General features: G+C 41.9%; 1 protein-coding gene across 1 annotated transcript; it reads left to right on the forward strand.

Moving 5' to 3' along the window:
• Window positions 1–594: 594 nt before the first annotated feature.
• On the forward strand, window positions 595–9,633 carry LOC133967006 (transketolase-like). Its single transcript, XM_062402157.1, is given in 15 exon segments — window positions 595–833; window positions 1,969–2,086; window positions 2,239–2,352; window positions 2,468–2,565; window positions 3,396–3,587; window positions 3,732–3,850; window positions 4,013–4,209; window positions 4,327–4,392; window positions 4,395–4,493; window positions 5,529–5,685; window positions 6,180–6,310; window positions 6,420–6,503; window positions 7,099–7,192; window positions 7,828–7,950; window positions 8,535–9,633. Coding segments are annotated over 15 exon segments (1,887 nt in total). The 5' UTR covers window positions 595–726; the 3' UTR covers window positions 8,723–9,633.
• The last annotated feature ends 1,832 nt before the right edge of the window (window positions 9,634–11,465 follow it).

An 11,465-nucleotide genomic window follows, 5' to 3' on the forward strand; every position in this document is an offset into this window, starting at 1 on the left:
TGATATGCTGTGGGCTGCTCATTGGACTTCAGATAAAATCATTCATTTGTATTTAAATTATCTTACTCTCAGTTATCTGGTCTCATTCATGTCCTTTTCCAATTTTTTATCTTGCTCATTATATATATCAACATCACATCCATTTTATTTTTAAACTATTTAAAGTCTAATACAAATGTATTGGGGCCTGTTCTAAATGGCTTTGGCAGCAAGAATGGTGTGTTTGGTTTGAATAAATAACAAAGAGCCATCACCCATCAAGGTCTGAATGATTAGTTTAGACAGTAAAGCCATGTTGAATCATGGTTGGATGCTTCAAATGCCTCCCCTCCTCCCAATTATCCAGACACTCCTCCCAGTCGCACACACACACACATGCACACACCTCCACCATCCCAGTCATGCAGTAGCCAATAGAATGAGTTCCATTTGACTTTAGCAGCAACACCCAGTCCACGTCACTGGGTAACCCCTCCTGTGTGTGTATGTGTGTGTGTGTGCGTTACGTGCAGTGTGGTGCATCTATGTGTCTGCCTGCCCCGTAGGATAAATCCAGCTTATCCCCCATTCTCTCTCTCTCTTTCCTCTGCCTCTGCCACTCACACACACATAAACTGCTCTTGGCTCCCTTACTTTCACACACACATTTAAAACCCACAAACTCAGACGAGGCTCTCAGTTGGTCCACTTTTCTGTTGTGCTGTGGAGCCTGACATTTTTGCCCTCATGGAGGATTATCACAAACCCGACCAGCAGACAGTGCAGGTGCTGAGGAACATAGCCAACCGCCTCCGGATCAACTCCATCAAGGCAACGACTGCAGCGGGCAGCGGGTGAGTCTCCTCCACTGACTCTCACAAGATGAGTTTTGACAAGAAGAATGTGAATGAGGTGTAAACAGAAGCTTTGAACACAAATGTAATATTTCTACGAAGGATGCATGGTTGAACATCAACATTCACGCCCAATAAGAAATAAGTGCATGTCCAGACGCACACACACAGAGAGATAGATGGAAGTGAAGGGCTACAGGAACAGTGTGTCCTCTCTTTGTTCTCCTTTAGTCTACCTATAGAAGCATTTGATCTTTCAAAGTTCTCATTTGATCAGTTGCGATCTGAAATCCCTCTTATTAATGAATGAAATAAAATAAAAAGATACAGACTAGATAATACAATTTCTATATATATAGACACTATCGAAACATTTCTTGTGTTTTTGTTAAATACACATCATTTTGCAGAGATTTTAAATAACTTTAAGATATTTAAGCTGCCGAAATATGAAGTGAATGATTTGAAGTTTTCAGATCATTCGATTTCAACATTCTGGAAAATTACAAAATTTCATATGATCTTTGGTACATTAATAACATTTGAAATATTTACTGTGTTTGCAAGATAAATATGTTGAAAAGTGTAGTACTTTGCAAAATATACTACCACGTACAAAGCTGGGTGAAACGGATGATAAAGACAGACCAGAGCATCGCGTGGCTGCTGCTGTAGATGACATGTTTCAATGCACATGTGGTCTCATAGCGTTGAACTGGAAATGTCTTTATACCGATCCATAGAATCATGAGTGTTTTGCAATGTATTGGGTTTTCAACAGCTAAGTCGCATCCAGAATCAGTTCTATAATTGAATAATTTTGCAGTCTAGGTCCCCCTTGAACACTGATGGGAACAGAGAAAAACTGTGACATGGAAAATTCTACAATTTATTCACATGTTCCACTGATTCTATTTCTGGATAATTTTGTAACATAGCATCAATAGTCTGCAGTGTCACAATAGCACCACCTGTATTCATATGCACTGTATAACTATAACGTTCTTGATGATAAACACATTCAAATTTAAGCTGTGTGTGTGTGTCTTCATGGCATTACGGTACATTCCTTTGTGCATGTGTATTTACTTGAGTCTGACATATGGGTAAAAGCACCTTCTCCTCTGTCATGCAGACACCCCACATCATGTTGCAGTGTGGCAGAAATCATGTCCGTGCTTTTCTTCCACACCATGAAGTATCGCCCCGACGATCCCAGGAACTTCAACAACGACCGTTTCATCCTGTCCAAGGTGAGACTGAAGGATTCCTGCTTGTCTGAAAAGGAGGTTCTCTTTATCTTTTCGGCTTAAATGCCATGTAGAATCTGACCTTCTCCTCTCTTCACCTCAGTGTTTCTTTTTCTACAAAACCCACTTAAACCTTGTGACGTTTTTCCCCACAGGGTCACGCTGCTCCGGCCCTCTACTCCATGTGGGTTGAAACAGGTTTCCTGAAGGAGGCCGAGCTGCTCAGCTTGTGCCAGGTTGACTCTACCCTGGAGGGCCACCCAACCCCAGTAAGCTGTCACATACTGTAACACACCTCAGGAATCATCTCATAGGCCACAATAACGCGCCAACCGTTCTTTTTTTTAATGATGCTTTACTCTGTGTGTGTTGTGCACATTTCAGAAGCAGCAGTTTGTGGATGTAGCCACTGGATCCTTGGGGCAGGGTCTGGGTGTGGCCTGTGGAATGGCTTACACCGGGAAATATTTTGACAGGTCCAGGTAATTACTCTAGTCTTACAGCTTCATTTGCATTTTTGTCTTGTTTATATGCATTTAAGATTTTTTTCTTCCATTTAAAAACACTTCCCTGACTTGAATCCAATTGACGCACAATGGCAAAAATGGGCAAAATGTCTTTCTTTTGTTTCTTAGTTTTCAGTTTAAATTTGAGCCTGCATCCTTTGAGTGCCTGATGATTTGGAATTTCCTGATTTTGTGGGTGTGTTCTGCGGCTACATGCTCTGCACTCACAATTCTTCTGCTCTAATAATCCCAGGCCCAGCAGTCATATCTCGGTTATTTTTACCATTTGAGCAATTTTAATCTCAGTGTGCTTTGAACCATTTCTTTCAAACCATGCTTTTTTCTAATTTAGCGCCACAAACAGAGTCAACGTCCCTTTATCACCCATTTCCTTTGCAATGGCAGCAATAATAAAAATTCTTGTTTATCAAATTACAGATTTTTTTTTTAAATTGCATTTTTTCTCTCCTGGAAATATTGAGAGCAATGGTGAACAAAATTATTTTTTTTGTAAAACGAGATGATCTGACCTAAACAGATCTATTGGTTCCTTTGTGAGATGCGTTTCAAAGGCAGGTGTGAAATTCAGCAGCCGCACCCTCACAGGCCTGAGGTTGGGTTTTACTATGTCAAAGCTGGTTACCATACCAAGTGTAGTGGAAAGAGAATCATGTCAATTCATGTGAACACAACACCCAAGCCTCATCCAAACGAAGCCACACATTCAGACACACACACACACACACACACACACACACACACACACACACCAACAGAAACTAACTCAACCTTTCTCTCCGACTCAGTTACCGTGTGTTCTGCCTGCTGGGGGATGGTGAGATGTCTGAGGGATCTGTCTGGGAGGCCATGTCATTCGCTTCTCACTACAAGCTGGACAACCTGGTGGCCATCCTTGACATCAACCGGCTGGGCCAAAGTGACGCTGCTCCCCTGCAGCATCACGTGGATAAATATCAGAAACGCTGTGAAGCTTTCGGGTAAAAATGCATAAAACCGAAAGTGTGGTAGAGGCTATGCATGTGTGTGTAGTAAATTATGGTTATACAAAATATCTGTGTACATGCCATCTGATTATGTAAAGTACAGATGTGTGATTTTCATATGTGTGTGTATTTGTGTAGTTGGCATTCTATAATCGTGGATGGACACAGCGTGGAGGAGCTGTGCAAGGCTCTGAGCCAGCCGCGCCATCAACCCACTGCTATCATCGCTAAAACCATCAAGGGCAAAGGCATTCCAGGTAACTTTCCACTCCTATATTGCACTTGCAATGCTCTCACACTACAACTTCCCTGCAAAATGTATACTGCAACAAGCTTCCAGCCAGAGCTTCTGACCCTAACCCTACAGGGTTTGAATCCACCAATGCATGTACTTGTACTCGTTGTATTTGTGGTTTCAGCTGCAGAAGACAAGTTAGGCTGGCACGCCAAACCTCTGCCCAAAGACATGGCTGATATGGTTATGAAGGATCTGCAGAGTCGCATCATGAACAGCAGCAAGCACTTGTACCCACCTTCTCCCATGGAGGACTCCCCACCGGTCAGCCTGAGAAACATGAGGATGCCGAGCGCACCGACCTACAAGGCTGGAGAGAAGGTGTGTCCTCTATGCAGAAGCACATACTTTACTCAAATTCTCATCCTCCGCAGAAATCCCGGATTAAGAATAAATGAATGCGACATAAAGGCAGGTCTGTTATTGTTCTTACTGTAGATTGCAACACGGAAAGCGTATGGGATGGCTCTGACCAAGCTGGGCCGCTACAATGAGCGTTTCGTGGGGTCCTGGATGGAGACACCAACAACCTCACCTACTCAGAGATCTTCAAGAACGAGTATCCCAACCGCTTCGTCGAGTGCTACATCGCACAGCAGAACATGGTATGATCCAAAACTCTCGATCTCAATTCTATTTCACAAAGAAATTTACATTCCATCTTTATTCTGTCTATGTCAAATGATCCCTCATATTTTTAAAACCTAATTAATACCAGATTTTGTCTATTTAATGTGGGGATTTAGATAAAAAGGTAACTTGCATTTTCTCGGCTCTACCTCTCACAGCTGAGTTATTTCATTAGACATGACTTGTCTCTATAATTTCAGGAAGGCAAAATATACAACGCTTACTTCTTTATGGACAACACTGGCAAAACCACTGCTCACACCAACGGTTTTGCCAGTGTCTTTTCTTTTGCCATCAGTTATTCATCAAATCTTAGATTACTGGAAAGAAGCATTTAGGCGTTAACTTCTTGTGCCATTACGGCTCTGACAGGAACCCGCTCCAATGTAGGTCAAGCGTGCATGTGACGATAAGCAGTCATGACAAGCGTATTCAGAAATGAAATATTAATCAGTGTAGAGGGTGGGACCATCTGGCTGTACGCATGAGAAAAGTCAAAAGTTGAATGACACAATGAGGGTGGCTAAATTAAAATCCACTGTATTTAAATCATGACTCTATTAAAACATTAGTTAAAGTGCGGACTTTAAATAAGTAGTCTATGATATTTGAGTGTGTATGAGAGCATATACAGTACAGTAAAGAATTTATCTAAACATTGTGCTTGAACTTTAACGGATGCTTAGTTGCTGCTTCTGTCTAAACAAGTAGAGAGGTTATGGGATTTGTGAGCTGTTTGAAGAGAGGACAGAGGAAATGATTTGTCAGAGGAGGTATGCCTCTAATTCCACCCATATGGGCGAAAAAGCTCCATAGATCTTTGGAAATCTCTTTTCATTGACTCGCTCCTTTGTTCAAAGGCACTTTCATATATGTTTTGTGCCTCTGGATGTTCCTCTTGGGATAAAGCATGTGTGACCTGTATCTGTATCTAATTTGGCACCTGCAGGAAGGTTATATCACCTTGTGCTCTTGTATAGGTACTAAGAGACAATGAATTATTTCCCCAGGTCAGTGTTGCCATGGGATGCGCTGCCCGCGAGAGGAATGTTGTGTTCGCCAGTACTCTTGCCTCCTTTTTTACCCGTGCCTATGACCAGCTGCGCATGGCAGCCATCTCGGAAAGCAACATCAACCTGTGTGGCTCCCACTGTGGCCTCTCCACTGGTTCGTAAACTGCTCCTGATGAGCTGTGCACGCCACAACCCTTCCCACACCCACATCACTGCCACAAACATTCACTTGTGTTCCCTCACACTGAAGCCAGACCCCTCACAGCACCCAGACCATATTTACAGTAACCCAAATGCTGATAGACATATGAATGATCTCTGTGTGTGTGTGTCTGTGTGTTTGTGGGTGTGTGGTTGTTGCAACTGGTACTCTCCTTCCTTCTAATCCTGTGTTTTCCTTTATCATTCACATCCCTGACCTGACAGCTAGTACTCAACCCTTCCCCTTTCTCTCCCTCTACCTATCTGCCCTGGAAGCTGCCTGGAGGGAACCAGGTGTCCCTCTGTTAGCGCAGGTACACTGCATGCAAAGTCTGGCTCCTCGTCTGTTTCTACCTGCACGCATCAGCTCACCTAATACCGGGTAGATAGCTTGTGAGGATTCCTAATTGTTGGATGTGAGATTAACACAATATGTGTGTATTCCAGGCGAGGAGGGTCCGTCTCTGATGGGTCTGGAGGACATGGCTATGTTCAGGGCCCTTCCCACAGCGACCATTTTCTACCCGTGTGACGGTGTCTCTACGGAGAAGGCTGTGGAATTGGCTGCAACCACAAAGGTACTTGAAACTCAGCTGCAGACGCTGCCCCACAATATCTTAGACACATTTCTGTAGAGCCCATGAGCTGCCTCGGTGGTAACGCTCGTCCTTTCTCTCCTGCACACAGGGTGTTTGCTACATCCGCACCAGCCGCCAAGACAGTGCCATCATCTATAACAGCAACGAGGACTTCCATGTCGGACAGGCAAAGGTGAGAAAAACTATTGCTCACAGAGTTGGTAAGACAACAAGGGAAATAAGAATTAAATACAGCCCCCCCACCCAAACACACACACATACCCATACATGGTCCACAGCTATGGCGCTCAGGAGGGAGAGCGGGTCGTCCACAAATCAGTGGTTCTATCACTGGCTCCTTTAAGCCTGCCCACCCAAGTGTCAGTGTTCCTGGTCAAGACACTGAACCTTAAAAACGTCCCTGATGGCTTTCTCGATGGCAGAGTGTGAGTGATGTGTGAAAGACACGTGTGGCTTATAAAAGTGCTTTATATGTGTGTGTGTGAATGGGTGACTTGTAGTGTAAAGTGCTTGGAGTGCTATGACTGGAAAACCACTAGACACACACACACACACAAACACACACACACACACACACACACACAAACACACAATCCCATTCACATACACACATAAACACAAACACACACACACACAGAAAGACAAAGCACTATCACTGTGTAAAACATAATGAAACCGAAGATATGTGACCATTATTCTGCATCATATATTTATTATATATATATTACATATATATCATATATTCATATATATAATACCATTTGCAGGTGGTGCACCAGAACAAAGATGACCAGGTGACTGTGGTGGCAGCTGGAGTGACTTTGCATGAGGCGCTGGCAGCGGCTGAACATCTGAAGAAAGGTAAAGTAACTGTTTTCAGTGCAAGCAGATGAAATACATGACATGAAATTATGATTTTGATGGTCTGTTTATGAGCCATATTACTGAATCTTGATGAAGCTTAGTGCAGAACCTCATCAGGGCACTGTTTTTTTTCTTTTTTTTGGGCATTTCCACTGTTTTCCCAGTGGAATAATGAATGGGTCTTGATGAAAATGATCAGGCATATATAGGAAACTGATATTTACAGTGTGAGTGTAATTAGGTGCAGCTTGATTCAATGTTGTTGGGCCTTGCTGGAGCTAAGTGCTCCACTGAGTGCCATTCTATTTCCTTATTAATCACAGTTAGCACAGAAAATTATACGGAATATCCTTTAATTATTTGCTCCCAGGTCATTTTAATGAAAGCTTTTAATACGGTTTGATGATTCAGTGACGACAGCTCTCAACATTACTGTTTACAGATTATTCTAATCAAATCCTCTCTGAGGTTTTACCCTGAGGAACTTTATAAAGTTAACCTGCTTGTTCGAACTGCTTCAGGCTGATAAAACACCTGAACCTACAATGAATAAATATACTGCTCATGAGCTGATGTGTTTATTTCGGGACACGCTGTGATGACACTAACCATTTAATTAATTGATTTTCCAGAGAGGATCTCAGTGAGGGTTATTGATCCGTTCACAATCAAACCGCTGGATGCCAAAACCATCATCGATCACACACGTGCCACCAGGGGACGAGTCCTCACTGTAGAGGACCACTACTATGAAGGTACGTTTTCCATGACATTCGCCCATGTTACTCAGCGTCTGCATATCATATGAGTCCACCACTGCTTCTCAGCATGATGCAGCTGAGGGCCCTGTCATTGGTCCATGTCTCGGGGTGCGTGTCGCGGTGGCATGTTCTCATTGGTGCAGCGAAAAGAGACGCGATATGGTGGCATTTGCTTATTGGAGGAGCGGGAGGCTGGCAGTTGTGCCCTCATCGCTGGGAAGGCACTGGTATTGTGGTGCATTTTTTTAAGTGTGAGGGCCAGAGAGGCAGAGTGCTGTCAGATTTCCTTAACTGAGCACATGCCCATGGGGCTCGATGTGACCTAGATAGCCCAGACAGCCGTGGCCTGAAGAGAGTGGGGATGGGTGATAGCATGGACGTGACTGGACAAAGGATATTTGCCAACTGTAATGAATCTGATGTTGGGCGTTTCATTCATTTTACATGTGGTCCAAAGAGGGTTTTAGGTTCAGCGGTCAAATTTTTGCTGGAAACAAATTTCATGTAACACCTCCTTAGTGGAGGATTCAAGTTTTCCTCTGCATCTCTTTTTTATATGATAAATTCATTTTCCACAGGCGGCCTCGGTGAGGCAGTGTGCTCAGCCATGGTCAATGAGTCCGGCTTCAACCTGCAACGTCTGGCTGTGTCCCATGTTCCCCGCAGTGGCAAACCACAGGAGCTCCTCAAGATCTATGGTATCGACCGTGACGCCATCGCCCAGGCCGTCCGCAAAATGCTCAGCAGCTCCACCAACGCCAAGTAACCCCATTCCCCTTGCCCCGCCCACCTACCTACCTGATCACACCCCTGCAGATGAAAGTATGATTTTGATTTACACGACATCCATCTCTAAAGAACCCTTCACCATGAATGCCCTCCCAAGTGTGTACTAAAGTAATGTGATTTTGTGCTGTACACTTTGAAGTAGATTTCCACATGTACCTTTCTTAAATGCATCCATCACATACAAAATACAATCAGACATATTCACGTTGACTTGTTAAATCAGCACTGTCATGAATCCAAAACGTGGCCATAATTCACTCGTCCAACAAAACAACACATGTCCCCTCATGTGTACTGATGAAATACTCTTCATTCAGCTGGAAATGTGTTTTTTTATATTGTTCTGATGTAGCTTTGATAATACTGGGTGGGGCGTAGTTTTAAAGTAGGTGTTTTTCATGACAACGGTGTGGGAGAGAATCAAACCGAGTTGCTGTTTGTAGAAGGTAGTGGAGAAAAATATTTAAAAAAGAACAAATGTAGTTAGGCCATGAAGAGCAGTCACGTCCAAACTTCGACATCTTCACCCAATTTCCCCACTTTTATGGATTTGAAATCATTTCTCGCCAGCACATCTCTTTGTTTTTTTATTTCAGAGTTACTATTTTAACACACACACCTCATGTGTTCATTTGTGCTACAGCTGTACATCTGGACCATACCAGCAGTGTGATAGTAATAATCGGTGTGTGGTCAGTGACATCGCCTCTTACATAAAGGTGGAGGGTTGAACATCCCTCCAGTGCTGATGGAGAATATGGTCCTGGCTTTTGACTATGAAGGTAATGTTATGTCTGACTTGTGAATCAATCAAGACCAAACACTCTTTTTGTTACTTGACATTTTGTATGTATCTTACATTCATGTAATAAAGCCATCTGCATTTGACCCTGAGCGTTCACTTGTTCCTTTTCCCTGTAAATGCTTTTGTGTCCATGCATTCAAGCACCACGCACAGTATGTGAAGAAATCCGAACTTTTAATTGAGTTTAGATAAATTATACAAAACAATCATGAATCACAGATACTGTATTAATATAAAAACAGTTTACATGTAAGTGCGGAGTGCAGGTTTGCATTGCTCGTCACAATCTTGACGTTACGTCAATGATTTGTACATTCTCTTATTAACAACAAAATACCAAACATAAATAAAGGATTCTTAAACAGACGTTCTTCAATAAAAAGTACGGCTTCCTGGTAGAATTTAACATCCTTGATTCCATAGGATTGTTTATTTAAATGCAGCTCTGCTCTTTGAACTTGTAATAACCACAGAATCGCTGATTGTTTCTTCACTGTCTGTTGAAGTAAACTCCTTTTACCAGGACTGCTCTCCCTCTCTCAGCTTCCTGTCCAAAACAGACAACAGACAAAATTACCATAATGGCAACTGAGACATTTAAAGACACCGAATTCAATCCATGATAAATGTGGAAACCTCAAATCACGGTTATTACCCTCTACCTACCACAGAGAGCTGTATTTCCGTTTTGCTCCCCTGAGTGCAAACACAATGATGCCACATCCATAAGACAGTGTGTAGACTGGAACAAAGCACAACATTAAACCGGAGGAAGGGTATTTTTCTGAAGCTGTTTTTTCAAATCATGTGGCTTTACCGTGATACAAGTTTAGGTTCAGGATGGCCATGAAAAGTGCAAAACAAAATCCCCAGCAAACATCTACAGAGAGTGAGAAAGTAAAAATGTATTTAAAAATAAATGTTGGCACTGATTTATTATCATAATTTAAAGAGGGTTAAGTTGATTTAAATTGATGAATATAATTTTAAATATTAATTGTAAAACTGTTCACAAATGCTTCACAGACCATTCGAGAATAAATAATAAAAAAAAATAATGAATAGGAATACTGTCATTACATTTGTTTGTGGTGAATATATATTTTGCTGGCAATATTAATCTGTTGCTAGTTAATTTTGGAACAATGGAACAAATTATAACCATTTTAAAGTGTGAAAGCAAGTGTGAGCCAAGCTCAATACTTAAATATATACCTCTTATGTCATAGGGAGGACCTTTACATCTCTTTGTCTGAGTTGGCAGGTCTGACAGGAACATAAAAAAGAAACACTGAGATTTTCATTGTCAAACAGAACAAAGATTAGTGGATCCACTAAAATGACCTCTTCAGCATTTGATAAGGGGAAGACTTTATGAGGGGGAAAAACAATAACCACTATTAATCATTATCAATTAAACAAATTAAGATAATCTTACCAGATATTATTCCCACAATCTCAAACACTATGGTGAAAAACACACCGAGAACTGATGGCATCATGAGTGCTGGAAATACAAAACAAATAATCAGAATCCATGTTATAAAACATTCCAAACAAATACATGACAGTAATGGAAATGCTCATAGAAATTGTGTATGACTATTTAGTAACTTGTATGTCTACTTACAACGAAATGGCCTATAGAACGCTAGTACGCAACCCAAACCAACGCAGATTGCATAAAAATGATAGTATTTGTCTGAAAATGGTCAGAAGAATAGATAGAAAATATTAAGGCATATCCTCTTAAATAAAGTGTAGTTTCTTTTAGGGCTCTGTGTACTGACACCCTCCACTAACTGAGACTTTGACGTTCTACATACAGTGTTGGTAAAGGTCACCAGCGAGGTCCCTTCCATGTTTCTGAAAGAGAAACATAATAATGATTTATTGGTAAGAGACACATCTGCAC

This window comes from Platichthys flesus, chromosome 2 (assembly GCF_949316205.1).
Source record: "Platichthys flesus chromosome 2, fPlaFle2.1, whole genome shotgun sequence".
NCBI classification, from domain to species: domain Eukaryota; kingdom Metazoa; phylum Chordata; class Actinopteri; order Pleuronectiformes; family Pleuronectidae; genus Platichthys; species Platichthys flesus.